The sequence below is a fragment of the Hyposmocoma kahamanoa genome, unplaced genomic scaffold, assembly GCF_003589595.1.
Source record: "Hyposmocoma kahamanoa isolate Upper Pololo Valley unplaced genomic scaffold, ASM358959v1 92, whole genome shotgun sequence".
Taxonomy (NCBI): Eukaryota; Metazoa; Arthropoda; class Insecta; order Lepidoptera; family Cosmopterigidae; genus Hyposmocoma; species Hyposmocoma kahamanoa.
Window position 1 is genome coordinate 20,999,575 of NW_020654748.1, and position 23,477 is coordinate 21,023,051.

The following is a 23,477-nucleotide window of genomic DNA, read 5'->3' on the forward strand; positions in this document are numbered from 1 at the left end:
TGTTAATTTTAGACTTCACACTGTATTTCTATTGATTACCGGTTGTTTGAGGTAATTATTAACTCTATCGTTTACTAGATTACCTCTTTGGTCCACTTCCTGTATATTGTTAGTATATCAAAAAACACTAATAAACTATTTAAATTTAAATTGTGTTCGAATAAAACATAAAAAATATTCAAATAATTTTAAACATATCCAAGTTTTTTAAACTTTATCTAACGTGATTGATTTTTTAACTTTCACATAATTTTGTAATTTTTAAGTTCAATTTCCGTAAACCAGTGACGACGCGCCGGCCGGTAGCATATGTGGTACTATGTGATTCTCACGTGTCTTTCGTCTATGCAACTATCCTTTTCTTTCTCGAAAATTTTCTTCATCTTAGTTGAGATAGCTATATGAAGTAAAGTGAAAAGTCGGAGAGAGATTTTGTTTTCGTGACCATTGGTGACATAGTACCTCTCTCTTTAGTGGTTGTTTGTTTTTGTTTGCGTGTGAGGTTATGAGTTTGAATAAATATGTTGTGTTGTAGTAAATAATGTGTACTAATTGTGATATTCGCAGATGACGTGATAAAATGAGTTGAAATGACGTCGACGGACACGTACCAGTTGAAATGGCACTCGCACAGTTCGCATATGAACGGCTCCGTTGCGGCTTTGCTGCGATCGGAGCGGTTCACGGACGTAGTGCTGTGCACCATGGACGGGTCGCAAATACCCGCGCACAAGTTCATCCTGAGCTCGTGCAGCGTGTATTTGAGCAATTTATTCGAAGGCCAGCGTTCCGTAATGCGTATGGGAGGGATGCTCTACGTGGTTCTGCCACCAGATATATCTACGAAGGCGCTAAAGATTCTTGTCGAATATATGTATAAAGGTAAAATTGATATTTATTTTATTAATATCTTTAGCGTTGAGCAGGAATAGCCTCCGAATGACGAATAGGTCTCTCATAGGCAGTGCCCGTAATATAAGCAATAATATTCCCTACAACCACACCAATGACCTGGTGTCAATGTAAAGAATTCTCTGTACTGTGACTACCAGAGCAAAGGAAACCTCTCCGGGGCGAACTCCGAACTCTCTGACCAAAACTAATTTCGAAAATTTTATGTCCCAAATTGGTCCTATCGAACCCGGGCCTCTCATCCAGCGCCCACAGTTAATAGCATTGTTTTCTTGTTTTTCATAATTCATATATTCAATTATTTTTTTGTGAAAGTATTCCACTAGTTAGTTATAATTATTAATACTAATAATTGAAACCGGCCAGATCGAAGGAATTTTTTCTGAGTGTTCAATCCTTGTATTAATAATTATATCACATATACATATTTAAAAAAAACCTAATAGTAGATGTCTACAAAATTTTAATGCAAATTTTAAAATATGTCATTATTCATTTCAGGAGAAACAACAGTTTCAAATGAAGTCCTAGATACGGTCCTGAAAGCCGGTGAGGTGTTGAAAATCCGTGGTCTTTGGCGTCAGACAGATGAGGCAGGAGGGGATTCGACACCAGCTGAAAAGACAACTGCCAACCCAACAGTAATGGTTAACAAACAACCTCAAAAGAAAACTGAAGAACAGCCCAAGATCAATGTAAAGAAAGATGACAAACTACTTAAGACTTTTGCTCCTATGCAGACTGCACAAGGAGTCACTAGGTAATACGATCAATCCTCATAATGGTTGTATTATTATTATTAGATTTGTTTCGTTCTGGGCCCATGGAGCCCTTCATCCCTCCAAGAGACAAAAGCTTTTGCTACAATTAATTTTACAAGCTTGGCAAAATCGAATACTCAGGAAAGTACTGTGCCATCTTACCTATTTCTGACGCCAAGCAGTAATGCATTACTGCATTCCGGTTTGGAAGGGTGAGGGTGCTGGTGAAATTATAAATAATAAATAATGCACACACTCAACATAGCCCCGCACTATGGAAACCCTGTGTCGCGGGTGCCATGGACACACACATAGACAACCACAAATTACACCCAAACTCACGAGAGAAATAAATGTAAGCCATACAAACGTTTCTCCTGGCCCGGGAATTGAACCTGGGACCTCTGCGTGGCAGTCCGGCATGGTAACCGTTCGGCCATGGAGGCAGTTTAATTACACGCACATGGGACTTGTCAACTTAAGTCTCAAGATGACTGGCATAGTGGCACTACCCCTATGATCTTAGCGATTTAAATTCTAAGTGGCACTACGACTGTTATGGATAGGTGTGTCAAAATTTTTTTTAATAATATATGCAGGTTTTTCTCGCTTCTATAAAATTACTAAAGCAGTGTTGTTTGCTAACCGACATTGTGCTTTCCCAGTATCGAGCTTCGTAGGCCCATCAACAGATAAGGAGATGCAGAGACGTTTTGTCTGCCTTTTGATAGAATCAACACACTCTCACACCAAAGATTTCACATGTGCTACACAGCTACCATGTTCTGTTGCTGCCCAGTGTTAGAGTATCACTAAAATGGTTGTAACTTTATTAATTTCACACCAAATAGAGCATTGCAATGTAGATGGCATAATGCAACAGTAAATGTCATTTTTAATATTAATTTGACATTTATTTATATTATAATGTCTAATGGGCGGCTAGCGCTGGCTGAGGATGTCCTGGGTTCTCACTGGTTGATTCTCATAGTGTTGGGGATTTCGCTAGTTTTAGACTTTTGGTTGCCTGCAATGCATATTGCCTCATGTAGTGCCATTCATAAAAGTTCTCGGACAAAGGCAGTACATCATCTTTTTCTCACTCATTGTAGGAAATACATTTTCTTTTCATTTTTTACAGCACTTTTTATTTTTTAAATTACATTATGGATCTATGTTATTATTATTATTATTTAATTAATACGCTAGCAGCTCTAACAGCTGATGCGTGTATGTCACTGCACTTGTACATTGTTAGTTTTCAAAATGTTTATCAAGTCTCGATTTGAAACTGTTCACTGTTGGAGCACTAATTACTGTTTCTGGGAGCGAATTAAACAAGTTCATAACGCGAAGTGGCAAGAAGTGTTTTTCAGGGGTTACTAGCACATGGAGGCTTGGTTATTTATATGAAATATTCTTACTGTCATGTCGACAATGTGAGACATCAACTAGTGATTATTAGTAAATACAACTGAAAGGTTTTTACACTTTATAGCAAAGAGAGAGTTAATAACTTATTGCTTTAAAATATGCTTGCAGGCCAATGTTCATCGGTCCACCAAAACTAGTCTTCATTAAAACGACAGAGGCTGGTCCTCAAGGGAGCTTGCGTCCAGGAGCACCCAAAATACTCGTAGCACAAGCACCAGCTGAAGGTTTGGCAGCTACGGTTGGTACCCCTACTGCTCCAGTAGCACCTGCAAGCACCACTACTGATGAATCATCAAATGATACCCCAACGCTTCCTAGAATACTTAGGAGACATGCTGTTGAAAAAAAGTATGGCAAACGACAGAAGACTGCTGAGACTGAGAACGATGAAGCTAAGGACTCTGATAATGCTTCGGAAACTTCTAGTGAGTTGACAGTATTGTTTATAGTTTATATTTGTGTTAAACAAATAGAACAATCCATAGTAATGTACATTATGAAGGTCAAAATTGATGCCTGTAGGTTTCTAACCTTGATAGATAGATAAATAAAATGTCTAATGTCCTCCCACAAGCACAAACAAGTATATAACAAATTAAATTAACAAAAAACAAACACAAAATAGAAATTAAAATTAACAGTGAAAACTAACATATAAAAAAGAAAGTAGTAAATAAATGTATGTGCATAATAAGGAGCCTTTACATAACTAATAAAAGAACAACAACTTGAGTGTGCTACAACCAGGCAAATAAAACCAACTTGTGCGTGTTGCTGCAAGTCAAATAGAAACAACTTATGTGTGCTGCAGCAAGCCAAATAGTTTCTAGCTCAGTGCGAGCTTTATGCTAAAGCAAAGGTAAAAATTAGAAATAATGTACCTTTAAAAATATCTTTAAAGAAAGTTGTTCCGCAGAAAAATCAGCACAGAGCAACAATACAACTGAAGTACAGATCAAAGATGAACCCGAGTGGGACGCATCAAGCATCGAAGAGGAAGAACGCTCTATCGCAGAGATGTTTCAAGCCGAGATGAGCGTCAAATCCGAGCCAGTTGACGAAGTTGAAATTGAGGAGGAGGGCTTGGTGAGTTTACCTCAGATGACATACCCCATACAGCCTAATGTCGCGTTCCCATTATGTCGTATCGTTAGACGACTATCGCGTCTAACCCCTATCACGACTATCTGTCGTGACTGTCTTGGACATTTATTTTTTCGTTGCACGATTGTCGTGTATAGCTGTTCCCGCTAGACCGTGACGACAATTTATCGATTCACGGCAACCGCCTTGTCTTTTGCACGACAACCGTATGAAGCTGTGATTAGATGTCGTCACAATTTTACCGTGACGTTTTATTTATCGTCAGAAGACTGTTATTCTAACTTCGTGAACGACGGTTAATCGTGTTTTACTATATGTGAACAACTTCTTTTAAATATACAAGTTACGACACTTTAAACTGCACGACTATCTGTCGTCACGACATAATAGGAACGTGTCCTTAGACAACGACTTGTTGTAAATATCGCCTCAAATTAGCGCAGCGACGCGTCCCAATGCGCTGCGCCGGCACTTTTGCAGTTTTGGTAAGAAAATATACCTCCCATGTAAGTTGTAAGCCACAAACATAAAGTATATAACCAGAAATAGAGACGATATGTCATTTCATTTGTTTGAAAACTGTTCTGCCAATATCAGTACGGTGACAACTGGCTCCGATTGGCCAGCCCGAATTCGAAACAATTGACGGGTGTCGTCAGTTGTTTCACTTCAAGTAGACCTTTAACTTGAGCTTTGCTATAAAGAACGAAAATTGAAAAATTACATTTTTAATATATAATTACCGATGAAATGTGATTCCGTTTGTTTTGTATTTAGATGTTTTGCTATTTTTCCCACCCCACCGAATGGAACAGCCCCCTTTATTACAATTCACAATGTCAGTTGTTGGCGCTATACTATTTCAGCTTTCTAATTAGTGATTTCAACGCAAAGGAGAGTTGATATTTAAAAGTTATATAAGACCCATTCGCCTGATGAGTTGCCAGGGACGGATGGCCCATATTTCGTCTCTATTTCTAGTTATATACTCGATGGCGACAAAATAGTATTTTTACTTTTTAACTTAATATGTATATTATAGTTCCATGTTTAAAAGTACACAAAACATTAGGCGATTGACACACTGCACCGCGCCCCACGACGGTGCGCGAGACGCAAAATCCCGCGCGCGGTAGCTGAGACGCAGATCTGCGTCACCGCGCGGTTTAATCTGCGCGGGGGCAGCGGTCTAGCGGCCCCGCGCCACTCAAAGTACTCGCTTCTTAGTTGATCACCGTAGTGATTGCCCATGTAGCTGAAACCCTTCTTTGACAAGAATGGTTAATAATACAGAACTTGTTCAGGACGCTGCATTTATACTGTCGATTGTTTTTGTTTACTCAAATAAAAAGACACCGAAGATAACATTCAACTTCATTACAAAGATTTAAGAAAATATGAAGATTAATTTTTCAACTAAAGACGCATGTCAACTGAATCCTTTGATTATTTGTTAGGGGACATCCGAACGACAATTCCTGGAATAGACACAAAGTGATTAAAAATCTGTGCGGTAGTGCGGAGCGTAGGGTGCCCCTACGCGCGGGGGCCCAGTAATACCGCGCGTAGAAGCGTTATCAGCATGTTCGACGGCGCGTGTTTTCCATACAAACTGAGATACTTCAGTACAACGTTAAAAAACGCAGCTTCGCGCTTCGTCGCGGGGCGCGGTGCAGTGTGTTAATCGCGTAAGTGTTCTCTCTTTTGTTTACTTTTGATCATACATATACGTAAAATGGATATATTTAACTGCCTCCGTGACCGAAAGGTTACCATTCTGGTCTGCCACGCCTGTCCTGGTTCGATACCCGGGTCGGGAGAAATGTTTGTATTTATTATTTCGTGAGTTTGTAATTTCTGGTTGTCAAATGCAGTACTTACATGTTAATATTTTTAAACCAGCAGCGTGGATTGGTATCTCGATTCTAGTAATATGATTATGAAATAGAGAGAACACAAGAATACGTCTAATATTTAAAAATAATTCTATACTCAATGGTGCTAGCGACCCGCGCTGTGCAACGCGAGCGCCTCGCGAGTTCATGCGAATGTACGTCCGTATACGGCGAGTATCGACTGTGCACACATACAAGCCGCGGTTGCTACGTTTGTATAGATTTACACTACTTATTATATTATACTATGCTTTCGTTGTCAGTTAAAGGCATAATATGGCAAGGGAAACAAAAAAGTTCTTGTCTTAAAGCTTAATATTACAAAATGGTACCAATAAAGAGTGGTGCCAGCCACGAAAGAAAAAAAAAATGGAAGTGCCTTAACCGCTGTAGCCAAAACGCACTCAAACCGGTGATAAACACTACGAAATCTTGATAATTATTGGTCATAGTTTCTAATCGAGTTCTTAGGTTTTCGCGATTGTTACACATAGGAAATGAAACTATTTTTCCGGATTTAAATCGCGTATATTTGTTTTTTCAAACAAACCGACGTTTCGGGCCCTTTACAGGTCCCATGGTCACGGTTGACTGAGGTGGTACAGTCTTCAACCAGTTATGTCTAATATTAATGCAAACCACCCTATTTTTTCACTATAGTTACAATAGTTATCAATTAAATACCTTATTTTTAATTTTACAAAGAAAACATTCCAATTTACGCTACATTAAGTTTTACAAATTATTTTATTGAATGAATTTTTATTAAGTTTAATTTATTATTAATTATTAGTAGAATAAACTAAAACATATTAATTAGTACTGCAGTCTTATGTCTGTTTGGGATTTTTCATTAGAGGAAATACTGGATCCCAAACTGGTGGTACGGAGAAACCATCTTCCCTGATGAAATTAGGATGTTTTTTAATTTCAATGGCCTCTCGCAGCATCCTGGGCAGATAACGGACTTCTTTTGCAAGGACCTGGGGTTTGTCAAACTTCATTGAATGTGTAGGTTTATCTATGACATGCTCGCAGACTGCAGACTTGTTTACGCGACGGTGTTTGACATCAGCTATATGTTCTTTGACGCGGGTACAAATACTTCGCTTTGTTTGTCCAATATAAGAGAGACCGCACTCACAGTCAAGCTTGTAAACTCCTGCATCCTGTAAGGCGATGTTACATTTCACGGGTCTCAGGAACTGAGAAATCTTCCTCAGGGGCTTGAAATAGGTCTTGATAGATGCACGCCTGAGGACTCTTCCGATCTTGTCCGTAACACCTCTCACGTAAGGTAAGATGGCAGGTCTTCGCTCGACTGTTGGTGGTTTCACACGGGGTCTGCGGCATTGGCGTGGAATCCTCAACTTATACGCATGTAGGACTTGCTTTATATGCTGAAGTTCCCCCGCCAGATGATTACTGTCGCAGACACCATATGCTCTCTGAAACAAAGATTTGCCCACGGTAGCTAACTGGCTAGGATGGTGATGGGAATTACCATTGAGGTACCTATCTGTATGGGTTTTCTTTCGAAATACAGTATGGCCTAAGGTGTTATTAGGATTTCTTTTAATTAAAACATCCAAGAAAGCTAAAGTACCACAATTCTCTTGTTCCATAGTAAGATCCAATTTACTAATTGGATCTTAGTACTAAAAGAATTAAGATAGTCCAAGAAAATAGTTTCTAAATTAAAAAGATGTAACAAAGTCTGGATTGTTAATATAATTTAATCTTTACACATTCACTATATCGTTGAAAGTTCAATACCTTTATTGCAAGATACGACTTTAGATTTTATATTGAAAATTTATTCAACGTGCTGCCATCTTGCGGCCAGTAGCTGGACTACGACGAACGACACCTGAATCAATTCGATAAACAGAAAATTTATTAAAATAAGACAACGATGATACGAAATATTACCACGGGTAATATTTTTGGTGCGGCTATCATTTTTGCATTCCAAAAAAGCACAATAAGGCATATTTCTGCGCTTTTAGAGAATTTGCGCAAAAGAATGACAACCATAGCATGCAAAACGAAAATGGTGGACTGACCTCTAGTAGGTCTTTCGAGACCTAATGTTGGTACGCGTCTGACGCTAACTAACCGATTCTACTATGTTTGTTGTTCCGTGGTAGCAGCCTAGTGGGAGAAAGGTTCCTTCTCAATTCTGAGGTGAACAGTTTGAATTGAAATATTTTGTAAAATACATATAGGTTATTAACCTCGCAGGACTGTATTACTAACATCATAAACTCAACAAGTTTGTTCCATGTCATTTAATAATGCGTCAGATTTTACTTTCGTACAAAAATAAGAATATTTATATAGATCGCTCTAAACAGTCATAACTCTGTGCGGTACGTTGCAAAACACAGGAGCGGGGGTGGGGGCCGTTGGGGGGACGCTTGCACGTTTAAACTGGCTAAGATTTTGCCACTAAATCCAGATCTAAAGTGTCAGATAATATAACAAAAACGAGTTTATTTTTGGTTTTATTATTTTTTGTAATAATCTCAATGCAGAGTACTAAAAAACCGACCTCATAAGTTCGTAGAATTACATCTATTTGCCAAGTTTTATTAAAATCGGTTACCGGCAAGTTCGCGAAACCGGATTCATCCCCTGGTTGGCACACTTAGAGGAAGAATATTTTTTTAAATTTAAATGGGACCAATACGGGATACCCTCTTTCATATACAAAAAGAATGATCAAAATCTGCTCACAAATCGTGTGCTATCGCGTAACATACATACAAAAAACACTTCACTCCACGCATGAAGGCCAATCATTGTTGTTTATTTTCTTTTTAACCGACTTGGAGGAGTTGAGAACCTCCACATTTTTTTTGTATGTATGTACTCCGGTATAACTCCGGTATCATCCACCAATAAGGGTGGCTGTTCACGTATGAAGATTCATTTTTATAAATAGCGCCTAAATTTTACTTAAGGAGCAATTATTTTAATGGTTGATTTTGCTATTTCTCAAATTCAAGGCGTTTTTCTCTCAATATACTTTGAGTAGTGAGAACCGATTTTTATTATCTCCAGTGTTGTATAGTGGCGAATTTATTCAATAAAACTTAGCAAATAGTCGTAATTCCACGTACTTTTGAGGTCGAGTTTCTTAGTACTCTGTACTGAGATTATTTATACTCTATCTTTTTTAATTATTTAGTTTAGTTTTTGGCTACTATTATCATACCTTTATTTTTTTACTTGTACTACAATAGAAAATCTCTTGTGATTGTGCTTATCGGGAGGAATCTCACCTCCAAGATACAGTATCATATTAGTTTGGAAGTCAGAGCATCATGATTTTGTAATACTTAATTTATTTGATAAATAAAGAAAGATTGTTAAAAACAATACAGGCGAAATAAAAACCTCTTCCTTTTTTGAAGTCGGTTAAAAAGTCATGGTACAAAAGTTGTTGTTTATTATGTTAGTAATATAGTCCTGAGAGGTTGTTAGTGTTTTAAAAATAACTGTATATTTCTAAATTATTATATAAATACACCGGAAGCAGCAATATTTCACAACCCTTTGAAAACGTGTGTCGGAAAAGGGAAAATTTCCCAACCCGCATTATGGCCTCAGCAGAGAATAAAGAATGAGAGAACGGACACTCTCCTCCCCTCCCTAGTTTTAGATACCGCACCACACCCCGCACATTGCCGGTCACATTGACTGAACGACAACAAGGCTGCCGGCGAGCCGTTTTCGCGCTAAGACGGCTTTGATTATTTGAATATAGTTTTCATTTATTCATTACGAAACTTGTACGTTAATATAAAACATCATTTTACGTTACTATTTATAATGATTGTGACTTGTGCTGTGTACGGCTGTTTATCATCATTTTCCGAAAGATGAAACGAAGTAACTCAGAACTCATTCAGTTATTGTTTTCTTCATTTATTGCTGATCAATATTACGTAGGTAGTGAATATATCTAAGTATTAACTGAACTTGGACAAGCAATTTCAAATACATTGGTTACCTTACTTAAAAGTAAATGTTCGAAAAATAACATTTTAAATGCTTTTAATATATTTTTGAAATAAATCTTCAATTTACTCATATTAGTGAATTAAAGAAAAATATAATAATATATCGATATAAATACCTAATAGACATATATAATTATTAGAATTCTATTAATAGAATCATAGATAACAGATTCGCGTTAGAATTTTCGCTATGTTGCCGCTCCGACCACGTAACGTAATAGTGCGAAAAAGATGATGATGGGTAACCCTGTCACTTCACGCACACATTTGCGCGTGTGCAGATAGCGCCTTGCTGTATGTAGTAGTAGTAGGTAAATAATTTTCGACAGTTGTATGGAGTGTCCGGGGTGTGGCCGTAGGTTAGGTAGGACAGAGGCTACCCGTGCCCAGCTGTGAAACGTATGTGTTGATGATGTTGTTGTTATGTTGTACGTTGCCAATAATCTGAAACAATTATTTTTTCAGATATACAGCCCCCTAGCGTGCGAGCTCTGTGCCGAGGTATTCACAGTACCAGCAGCATGGGTGCGACACGTACAAGGGCATGGCATTGACCAACATCACACGAGGAAACGGAAAAATCGATCGGCTGTAAGTATCATGACTAGTTGCATATATTGTGTAGCATATAGCCTTATTCCATTTTCTCTATTTAATAATTATTTTGCGATTTTAAATTAATCTTAAAACTAGCGTTTAAAATTAATGCTGTTGAATAAACGTAATTCACATTTTAACCGTATCTTCAAGCTTCCTACTACTTACTGTGACTAACGCCATCTAGTGCGCCACATAGGAAATTGTACAGACTTTAATTAATTTAAACTGCCTCCGTGGCCGAACGGTTACCATGCCGGACAGCCATGCAGACGTCTCAGGTTCGATTCCCGGGCCGGGAGAAATATTTGTATGGCCAACATTTATTTGTCTCGTGAGTTTGGGTGTAATTTGTAATTGTCTATTTGTGTGTCCATGGCACCCGCGACACAGGGTTTCCCTAGTGCGGGGCTGTGTCGAGTGTGTGCGTTATTATTATTATTATTATTGTATTTGCTGTAATTTATAAATATGGGTCAAATTGCCTGAAATAAATGATTATTATTATTATTATTATTATTAAATGTACTATATATTTGAAGATCACAATGACACGAACAAAATTTGTTTGGGAGAAGACATAGGTTTATGTCCTATATTATTGAAAGTGAATATGTAAAATTAAGACAAATGTGAAATATATGAAGTAGTAATACAGATTCTGTTTAATTGGTATAGTAGGAACTATAATAAAAGTTATTCAGATATTGATATTTTAACTATTTTTAAGTTTATTTTTCAAAAAGGTTTAATGAAATTAGGAATACAAAAGTCGAACACCAAGAAAATTCCTTCGATCCAGCTGGATTCAAACCAGAGCGTCTTCAGCATACCAAGCCGAATACGTTGGTTCGAATGCAGCCGGATCGACGGAATATTTCTTAGTGTTCGATCTTTATATTAATAATTATAACAGAGTAATTTCACAAAAAAATATTGAACATCATGATAGTAAAACATTGTGTTATGCAATAATCGTCATATTGAATTTATTTGTTAGAATTCTGTGCATATTATCAAAAGTTCCAAAGTGTTTTTTAGTATTGAATTAGCTTCAAATATTTTACATACTTTGTACTTAGTTAGTGTGTCTCAAATAAATATAAATTATTTCTGCAACAGAGCGATGATACAGAAGACACAATGGCTTTGTTACGCTGTGACCTCTGCCAGAAACACTTCCCAAACCCTGCTGAGTGGGTTCGTCATATTAAGAGCACTCACACCGAAATAGGTTAGTATTTGTTCTTTTTGCTTCAAACAAATACAATACTGTTAGTCCCTTCTTTAATCAAGGCATTATTTGTTACAATTAAGCAAGACTGTTTGAAGTACCTGAATATTTTTTAAATAAGAATTTATAATAGCTGTCCCATTTGTGGGGCAAAGTCATCATTCCCACTGCATCTCCACCTTAGAGGAAGGAAAAATAAATTCCATAGTCTAAGTTCCCCACACGTTTTTGTTTTGGCAGGCCATACTTTTGGCAAAGCTGTCTAGATCGTCACGCCATCTTCAGCGCGGTTTGGTTCTTCTTTTTTAAAGTATTATAGCGATAGGTATTCTATCGATTCGTCAAATTAAAAAAGACACGCGTTTATTACTTAGAATGATGGGTGAATTTCGATGATATAGTTTGCTGTGAGGAGAATTTGGTGTGTTGGTCTATTGAATGACAGCACACAACTACGTTGTTCAATTTTGTGCCAATAGATGGCGCCTGGAAGTGTTCCATTTCTAGAGTTTTCTAAACGCCATCTGTAAAGAGTGACGAGAACACAAATTAAAAATAGACACATTTTTTTCTAAGAACACTGGACGCTGCCTACAAACATAAATTTATTTGATGACCTAGGTCAGGAAATGCATTCTAGGTATCCCGGACTGATCATACTAATTTATTACACCAATTATTTAGTCCTCTATTAATAAATAAACGGACTATATATAGTTATTGGATGTTAAATAGTGCTACACAATGTACAATAAATGTTTAGGTCAACTGTAACTGTCCTAGGCAGATCCTAAATAAGTCTGTATGTTCACTTTAAAAACCATAAAATTATAAGCTCTATTAGATATAGAATTAATAAATAATTCTGTTTATTAACAAATAATATTTTTTCAAATCTGAGCTTCTAATTTTTGTTAGTAAAGAATTTAAGACGTACCATCGATTAGGGAACAATCGAAGCGGAAATTATCCGGCTAATACGTAGCCAGATGTTTTTAACCGATTTAAAAAAGAGGAGGTTCTACTGAAAAAAAAACTTCTACTGTTATAAATAAAAAAAAATATTAGCTGCAATTTCCGCTACAATTGTCCCTTGTCTTGTTTATACAAAGATTTATAAACAATTCCACTAACATAGCTGAAACCTGATTGTTAATGTATGTGGCAGATTCTCGGCTGAACTGTACATCGAGACACAAGAGAATATTTAACGTTAATTTGTGAGCCTGATCCTTGCTTGTTACAATTTTTATTTTACTAATTTCCAACACACCTCGCTACACTCATGATAATCACTTCAGTTATGTTCTTAATATTGTCTTGACCTTGTGATGCTTTGTTTGTACGCTTCAAGATCACTAAAGTTTATTTCTACATCAAACAGAGCAATGCAATGTAACCCCGCAGCTGAATAAACCCTGTTCTAAATGTCGTTCGATGTCGGTTGTCTAGAATTGGCCATATCAAACAACAGTCAGCTACCAAAACGCCACAATCGTTTCACAGAGGGCGTGCAAAACAAGACTTGTTCGCACTGCAAGAAGATATTCCCATCGCATGCGTCTATGCTCATTCATATGCGAACTCATACAGGTAAGTTTAAAACTGTATTAATAACTGCGATGAAATAAACCGCCACACAATAAAGCGCCACAGTGTGGGTTTTAACCCTAATGCCGAGTATTTATTAGCAGAAATCGTAAGTCCATAAATCACTGTTATACTGGGAAAAACAATTGGGTATTTTCATTGACTTACAAATAAATGGACGACGGGTCTAATACAAAAACCACGAAAAAAATGTCCCAAGTCAACCTATTTAAACGTAGTGACATGTAAAGGAATATGAAACAGCTAAAACGTTGAATTTAAATTGTAATGTCATCGCAGTACTGCTAATTTTGCTTGCTTCGCTGTCAGTCGAACAAACGAAGACTAAAGCGTGAATGACGCTCTGTATACGATTTTAACGCCCTATAAGTTCGGACACTTTTTAGCGCGGACCCGACGTCCATATAATTGTAAGTCAATAGGTATTTCACAAAAAATACTTTGAAATTAATTCAATTGAAATTTCAACAACGAATATTTGTTAAAAATACCATGGTCGTCGACATTAATTTGTAACAGACAACTCCACATTTTATGCTCTCTTCCGTCAACTAACTAAAACGGGGCTAAGTGACAAGCGCTCAAATATCCGTTTTAAACTGCATAAGATAGAGCTCAAAATTATCTATTTAAAAAAGTTATTTAAATATTTAAAGTTATACCGACATTATGATGCATAGCTAAAATATCATTAAACAAATTCTATAATCTAAAACTGTGTTAAGGTTTTTTATGATCTCTTTGAAAATGACTGTCACACAGCCGCGTGTTACTAAAAATATGTAAATATTTGAGGGTGGAAATTTATGCGTTTTCTTATAGTTAAGTCGTTATTTAGGTGTGGATCGTCGACCTCATCGTCATTTTTCATCAAGTGAGATGGTGGTTAAATGAAAACGGTGTTTTTTATGAATAAAAGAAAGTAATTTTCTGTAAAAACTCCAAATATTTTGTTTTAAATTCGAAATAATGTAAACTTAAGTAACAACGTTTCCGTTTGATATGCTCCAGTGTAAGGGCTGATACATTTGGAATTTAATTTGGCGAAATTTTCAAAAACTAATTATTAATATAGACACAGCATTTCAAACAACCTATCAAGTTAAGTACCAACTGTAACTATAGAGCGATTGTTACACATAGGAAATTAAACTATTATTATTATTAAGAGCGCCTTACAGTCACGGCTGACTGATCATGGCACTTGTAAAGCTACCAGGAATTTTGAATAGTTTGAAAAAACAAGAATACGCAATTTAGATCCCAAAAAAATATAGTTTCATTTCCTATATCGAGTTCCAATGTTTCGGGCCCTTTACAAGTTCTAGCCAACCGTGACCATGGGACTTGTAAAGGGCCCGAAACGTTGGTTTGTTTGAAAAACAAATATACGCGATTTAAATCCGGAAAAATAGTTTCATTCATTTCTTATATTACTGTAACGGCAAAGAACTTTATCCGGCCACAGCTAAACTGTAAACTATAAACACGTGTTTCAATTTAGAAAATCATAAGCTTGCGATTTAATAACAAATATTTAATTATAATATATATTTAATTATAATGTCAGTGGAGTTTCGATTGAATTAGGCTTACGGATATGTAGTAGCGTTGAACCAGTTTTAAGCTTTCAAGGGCGGTTTACTTCTATACGAAATAAAATCATTTTGTATTTGAAATAAGGTTCATTCAAGACCAGTTTCATTACTCAGAAGTAAACAGACAGCTACGGAGTAGTTGCAAATGTAATTAGTGAAATGGATTCTAAGTTTAGCGTGGTCAAAGGATCGAACTAAGTTTGAAATAGGTGGTCGACGGCAAAAAGCACGCAACATTAGTACACACTCAATTGGTAATTATTTACCTCTTTTTTTTCCGTCTCACATGTAATGTGGTGGTGCTATTGTTATAATTGCATTAATTTAACACTTCGGTTCCAGGCGAACGCCCATTCGTATGCGGATTATGCAACAAAGGTTTCAACGTGAAGTCAAACTTGTTGCGGCATTTGCGAACCCTTCACGACCAGATCATGAGCCCCGAACAGGTCGAGACCGAAGGGGGGGATGATGAGGCGACGGAGGAGGAGGCGGGTCCGTCAGAGGTAAATAAATGTGACGGTGTGACCTCCTTCTACCGTCATCCCACCTTTTTGTATCGCCTCTCTCCATTCGTATCGTATCGTTTTTTCTTCTTCTACTCTTATTTAAATATAAAATTGTTCCATTTTACCTCGCATTCTGATTTTGTTTCTTTCCATCGTTACTCTCTGCGCGACCGCGGTAGGGAACGTACCACTATTTATCTTTTTGAATCGTTTACTAACTATATTTATACAGTTTATATTTTAAAGATTATATTTGTTAAAACCGAATAAATAAACCGATTAAACATCTATAAACTGGGCTTTCAACGTTTGAATTGCTAAATTTACTAAATAAGATGTTGGAGGATGTATCCAGGCTACACACCATTACAATCCACCAGACCGCCCCAGCACCAGAAGCACCTCCACACTGGCGCCCGAACAGGGAACAGTCTTCAATCTTATTTAGTAATTTTGAGAGTCACGATGGAAAGAAATAAAATCAGAATGCGAGGTAAAATGGAACAATTTTAAATTTAAATGTGAGTAGAAGAAGAACAAACGATACGATGCGAATGGAGAGAGGCGATACAAAAAGGTGGGAAGACGGTATAAGGAGGTCACATCGTCACATGCATAATAATTAATAAACTAGAAATATTCTGGTATTCAGTCGAGACCACGACTGCATGAAGTTGATAACGACTTCACGCATTAACTGCATGCAGCCGAAACCGACTTCATGCAGCCAAGATCAACTGCATGCATGTTGACTGACTACTGCTATTAGCAGCCTTAGTCCTCGATCTGGGAAAATGCTTTTTTGAAGTCGGTTAAAAATAGACTTTTCTGAAAAGTTGTTATTTTGCAAACGTGACCTTATTAAACTGATGGTGCGAATTTTTCTTAAACTAGGGTTATCAAATTCAATATTTAGAACACCCAGACCATAATCAATTCAAAAAGTTTGTTCCTCAAATTGGTTCTACCGGGAATCAAATCCTTATACAGGGTCTATATTTCTAACATCATTAACAACAAGTTTTGTTCCATTACTTGTTACATAATAAATTCACCAAAAATAAACTATAAAGTTTTTGTTGTACTATCTGACAGACACTTTTTAGATCTGCATTTGGTAATAAGGTAGTAAGTTCAAACTGGTACTTACGCTAACACTTCCTTTTGTTACTATACACAGCTATCACCGTTTAGAGCTTCTTCTTCTTTTGCCTGGCCTTATTCCCATTTATTTGAGGTCGACCCTCCTGGTCACTCTTCTCGAAGACTGTCCTGGTTCGTCTTTGGTCTTAACTGATGCTCTCACAGATCTTTATTAATAAGGGATATGTATGCAGGCGAGGTCTACCACGTCCTTTGGGCTGGCTACTCATGTCAAGGACTTTCCTTGTCATATGATCAGGCGGTCGTCGCATAACATGTCCGTACCACATAAGTCGGCTCTCTAGCATCTTTTCCAGGATAGGCCTCACCATAAAACTCCTCTAATGTGGATGTGTTTGACGTAATCTTGGATCAGGATCTTGTAACGCCGGTCGCTCATCTTAGCATTTTCATTCGTTTAGAGGATCTATTTAAATATTTTTATATGAAAGTAAAATTTAATAAATTATTAAATTATCCTGTACAGAGATCGTCAAATAGGTGAAGGACTTCTTTCTGGTCACGACTGGAGTCTACTCTTGTTCTTATTTCGTTCGGCCCAATTTTTGCTCGACATGTTTCGAACCAATTCGTGGTCCTTAATCATGAGATTCCGCGGCGGTGACTCGACGGAAACTGCGCGCCAAAGCCCTGGCAGCCCGATCACTCAGTACGGCAGCGGGCGCAGGCGGCTTCGGCGAAAAACAAACCTCGTTTGCTTCATTTTTATTAAAGTCATATGCAGGATTGCACACTAGACTAACAACGTCACTTTCTAAAGTCTCGTCTACACTAACCACTGACGTGGTACCTAACACTGTTTTCCAGCCGGGGTTATCTAAAATCTACTATCACGATTGAAATTCGAATGACGACCAATCTCGATAGCTTCACGTACTTTCCGCGGAATTAAATGCTTTTTTATCGCCAGTACGGAATGAAGTTTCATTCGCATCCTGCGATAAAAATAAATAAATTTGATCGAGTATTACTTATTTGACAGTAATTGTTTCGGACGGATAAGGAGAGTATAGGACCTCGAACGAACGCATTTCTGTGGCTCTAGTGAAAAGAGGTAGAAGTAAAAAAAAAACAACTTTACAAGGAGATGCGAAAAACGCCTGCGGCTCTAGTGGAAAAGGATACAAGTCAAAAAAGCCAACTTTACAAGGAGACGCGAAATACAATTGAAGCTTAATGTGACATTAAGCTTTAAGTGTTTTTCGCGTTTCCTGGTAAAGTTGGCTTTTTCAACTTGTACCCCTTTTGATTAGCCACATATTGAATGTTTGGGGTGGTGTTGCAGGTGAAGCGCGAGTCTTGAGGGCGCGGAGGGGGTGCGGGGCGGCGCGGGAGGCGCGGCGCCGGCGCCTCGGCGCAGGTCGAGAAGACGGCAGCCGCGCGCAAGCAGGGCTACTCGCTCTTCCTGAAGCAGCGCGCCGTGCTGTTCTCGGCCAAGAAGTGGAAGCAGTAACGTCGCGGGTCGCTAACGACTCCTGCCGGATGTCGCACTCCTCGCCTCGGGGACGGTAGTGCGGCTTTACACGTTCTTTTAGTTCGTCGGTGTCCGTTTGGTATCGGAATCGTAGCGACGTCGCGACTGTCGGATCTTTCACTTTTACCCGTCACCCCCTCGGATTTAGTACTTAATCGCGTAAAGGGCGGCAAGTCACATTTCGACCCTCGCCATCTTGCGGAACTTTAAACGACTAACTATAACAGTTGAACGGTCTCTTGATACTTGTTGTTGTTACAGGTTTATGTTAATAAACGGTGATAAGAGAGACCGCGAATACCTTAAAAAATAAAAGTGTAAGAAACAAGCGCAAGTGAAATTTCACAGGGCAACTCTACTTACAATAAGTAAACGAATTTAATGAAAATATTCTTTATTACACACTAAACTGCACACATCAAAAGTGTCTAGGGATCAAGCACGTTTTTGCCTAAAATGTAACACCAATGTTTTTTTAGTCAAATACATAATTTAAACAATAAATAAATAATTTAATAAATGCTATACATCTGTTTATTTAATTTTAATAGGGTAACAAATTTTTTCGAAAAATTGTCTTGATCCCTAGACATTTTTGATGACTGTACATACTAAAATATGGTTATGTGCAACAGGCGGCCTTATTGTTGAGTAGCAATTCTTTCCAGGCAACCTTAGAATAGAAAATAGGAGGATTTCTAATAAACCTCAGAAAGTTTTCTCTACAAAACGCAATCGTGCGTCCTAACTGCATAGTGACTGCATAGTCACACCACGAAATTTCACTTTTTTTCAGGGTCCAAACGTAACTTGTCAACCTTTTACTTTATTTTAATAAATTTTAACAATTGACATTGTTTCTCCTAAGTCCCTAATTATAACTTAATTGTATTTTAAGTGATTTCATAATTATTTAACGTAATTTTTACATCGCAATTGAATTTTGCATTAGCTTCAAACATCATTGGATTAAGTGATTCCGCCTTTTGTAAGACGAATATATAGTACTTACTTTATTTACTTAGAAGACTCTAGTTATATTTCTTTGTAACTTGACTGTCCTATCTGTAACTTTAAAATTATCTAACATAAAGAGTATTTCTAGTGACATTTTTATATGTATTAAACATATGTGTCAAAAACCAAATTATTTGTCTCAAACTAGGAAAGGATCCGTTCATTTTTGGGCTCAATTGTGTATCGAGGTACGACTTATGTCAAAAAAATTCAAAAATTATATAGGACAATATCCATTAACTGAAATATTTTTAATTTTAATAGAAATTACTGAAAAATGCAATTCTACCATTATAAGAATAACGATACTGCGTTCGACGAAACGTGTATTGTCGTAATCTGACAGCTGTCACTGCAGCAAATAATTGGCTTCGTTTATTTAGATATAAAATAAAGGAAAGGAGCTGACCTATCTAAGGAATAAACGTACCTATCTAAACCAAAAATGTCCACAACAAATGGCGGATTTAGTGTTGTACCATAATCATAGATAAGTCAATATCGACATGCAAATGTATGGCTTGAATGTTGAAACTGTTTTTTATGTTTGCTAATTTGTATAGTTTACTGTAATTAAAGTATGATTATTACTAGGCAAGTAATAAGCCATTTTAATCAAAATGAAAATAAAGTTATTTACCAATAAATGTAATGATGGAATTGCATTATCATGTAATCTAGTTACATTCAAAGTTCTATTAAAATTTGACTTTAAAATGGAGCGAACAAACGAAGATGGTATTTGATCCAATGTTTATGCTCGGCAGTCCTATAATTTCCAACCATTCTTTCTTTCTTTTTTCGTTTGTAGGTAAACTTTAAAAATAATAATGTAATAATAAAAACCTCGTAGTGAATTGTTTTAATAACAGAATATCGATAATATGTCTGCTTACAAGAACTACACTATCTCAAAGTAATCGTTATCAACAATCACCAAAATATACTAACAAACAGGCAATGTAAAGTAACCAAAGCAAAATTCGGCAAGTCTTGTGAACAAACTACTTAAATGAGTCTAATTACATTGTATGGTTTATAGGCAGAAAAATAACACATGCCGGTGTAATGTAACATTCGGTTGATTTCCGTTTTTCTACTGCCGCAGCCCTTAATGCTGCAACGACGCATTTTAATCAATACTTAATTGTTCTCACTGTCAATATTTTTGTTCATTTCATTACAGTTCATGCGAATAATTCACTAAAACGTTTGGCCAAACATTGGTTTTGACATTTGATGTACTTTCTTTTGACAACCGGAAACGGTTATCAAAGTGTACTACAAAAATGGCAAAATGAGGACAGTTGGTATTTAAGATGACGTTACGTATTTTCAATTCCCGTATTTGACATAAACCAATGTAGTGCTATCTCTTTTGGCTTACGACGGCACGCAGTAGTTAAACAAAGACAATAAAATATATATATTTTTTCACCGTCTAAATGCATCATATACATATAACGTCTGATTTATATATGTCAATATAACGTGTCCTTTGGTTTCCATATTAGAAAATGGAAATAGAAACTATCGAAAGAATGTCTGTAAAGAAAACTCAAAAGTCAGTGATTAATAAATCAAAACCACAATAGTAATATAGCTTAGTGGCCGCCATTAAGGAAATAGAATAGGATATCCCAGAGAAGCGAATGAAACGAAACATGGGAATAAAAAATGCTTATGACGTTAACGTATCGACCGTATCAATATGTGACATTTAAATACTTAAACAGCTTGGGACATAGTCTTTAAGCAACCTTATTAGATATTATAATAATTAATAATGGACTCGTAATGAATAAATTATAAAAAAAAATTGTGGATGTTAAGTAATTCCGGATAGTTGTATACCTTCCACTGGAAGCATAGACATTGCCATGTATAATTATTGTGTTGTTAGTAATTTATATGTTCGAACGATAATTTTGATTAGTACAAATTATTGATAAATTCTATTTAATTTTTTTATGAATTCGCCGTAATTTTTATTCAAAAATATGTTATATATATAGTACTGGAGGTACAACTTTGGGCCCAAGTTGTATGGAAGAAAAAATGGTTCCTTTCCTGTATTGAGCACCAGAGCAATTGAATTCACTTTGAAGCACTACCCAGAACACTTAAGGCAGAACCAATTTAGTAAAGTGCGCTTTACTAATGATCCTGCCGGTAATCTAAACCCGGGACTTTCTTAGCCAGTGCCTACAATGCAAACCTCCTTATCCACGGACACGGAGAGAAAGTACTATGTAGATACTGTTACTTAGGCTCAATTTACATTGCGGCGGATGCTCTAGCATTCGCGTATTTTCTCGTTTCTGCGACTTGAGGCTACAGTTATTCCGTCGACACCAGGCGTCGCCGATGGCAGCTGCGGAATTCTCGCGAATGCGCGTGTTCCGCGGAAGACGCGAAACGTGATTTTTGGCTCGTATCTACTTTGTACGTTAAACAATTGACCATAAAGTTCATTACGCCATGTACAATATCGCTACAAAAATTCGCTTTCAATCCGTTCCGCCGCAATATAAATTGTGCCTTAAAAGGAATTAATCCTTACAATTGACCCTTTCGATCGCATCATAACAGTACAGGTGCTTTTTTTTTCATATTTGGTCGGGTCGATTTCCAGAGGAAGCAACTTTTCCAAGTCTTTTAATGCACTATTACTTACTTTTGAAAAATAATGTCTTCACGAACCGAACCGAAATAATCAGGATATTATCCTATCTACAATGTTTTAACACGTTCAGATCCCCAGGCCGAAATCAACCCCGCCGAAGTCCACGGCAATTGTGAAATATTTTTGTTTTTGTCTTTTACTCTCACTTTATGTGCAATCCCAATTATTTTGTTATTTTTGAAAAATTACACTTTCTTTTGTAAGACCAATTCACAAGTTTAAAAAAAAATTAGGGCTTTGATCTGATTTGAAGTCCAGTTGCGAATAGAGATGGGTTTTTACCTGATAAATATCCGTCCAAGGATAAATATCCAATAAATATCCTTTTTTACTGAGTATTTATCCTAAAACATGGATTATATATTATTTATTTGTGTTTTTTATAATAAAATTCATTACAATTCATTTTTATTAAATAATTACGTACGATTACTTCTCATTCTGCCATTGTTTTAAGTAACAATACTGTTTTAGTACCTATGTTTTTCGAGTCTATAACATCTCACTAATTGCGCGAACATGCTCTTGTAATGTAACGTTCAAAAGCGAGCATTACAGGCGGTGAAGGAGGTGAGCCGAGCATTCGCTGCGTAACATTCGGTAACCTCGTTCGCCGGGAGCATTCGCCTGTAATGTAACAATCTGTTCAGATTGTAAGGTTGCGAATCCACCAGATGTGATGGAAATTTTTCAAGTCTTTACTTAAGTTAAGTGCCTGTTAAGGTACTCAAAGGCACTCGCGGGCACTCAAAGGCACTAGCGGGCACTCCTTTTTTTTTGTCTGGGGGGAAATCTTTATGGATACCCCTGAGCCCAGGGAGACTCGGGGGTTATGTGGGACTAGCGGGCATTCCTGGCTCTCGCAGAGCACGCACGCCTTACTACCTCGCTCATCTCTGGTGGAATCGCAGTCTAATCGAATCTTGAATGTTACATTACGGACGAATTTTCTCGGCACCTTTATTCTATATACGAAGCTGAACAAATGTACAAAAACGGACCAACTTAGTAACTTGGAAAAAAATCCATAGAAAATGTTAGACAACTGGTTAATATTGTGTGGAGACAATTTTTTTAACAAACTACGCATTTAAATAATAATAAGGTTCACGCAAAAATACAGGGATTTACAAAAGGATTATTTTTATCACTGCATATAGAAAAAATGTGTAACAAGCAACATACTACACGTACATGCAACAACATTGTATCAATGTTCACAATTAAGCTTAAAAATATACTTTGTTTTACTAAATGTAAATAATAAACCACGATTAAAAATATTTATCCATGTTTTTGAATAAATATCGAGTAAAAATGGACATTTATCCGTATTTATCTTTCTACTGAGTATTTATCCCAATGATATTTGTCCATGGCTCATCTCTAGTTGCGACACCATAGCTATACGTGAACTTACGTTTGAAGTCAATTTGCGACTCCAGGTGGAGTC

General features: G+C 36.8%; 1 protein-coding gene across 2 annotated transcripts; it reads left to right on the top strand.

Annotated features, from left to right (window-relative positions):
* Window positions 1-590: 590 nt before the first annotated feature.
* LOC113236818 (zinc finger and BTB domain-containing protein 17-like) lies at window positions 591-18,761 on the top strand. Of its 2 annotated transcripts, none has more exons than XM_026473015.1 (9): window positions 591-882; window positions 1,414-1,672; window positions 3,216-3,532; window positions 4,024-4,193; window positions 10,600-10,725; window positions 11,854-11,965; window positions 13,418-13,558; window positions 15,517-15,680; window positions 18,583-18,761. In XM_026473015.1, the coding sequence occupies exons 1-9, from the start codon at window positions 591-593 to the stop codon at window positions 18,601-18,603; spliced, it is 1,602 nt and encodes a 533-aa protein (XP_026328800.1). In that variant the 3' UTR covers window positions 18,604-18,761. The 2 variants fall into 2 exon arrangements, with proteins under 2 accessions (XP_026328800.1, XP_026328801.1); XM_026473016.1 differs by having other exon boundaries at window positions 13,472-13,558; window positions 18,583-18,760.
* The last annotated feature ends 4,716 nt before the right edge of the window (window positions 18,762-23,477 follow it).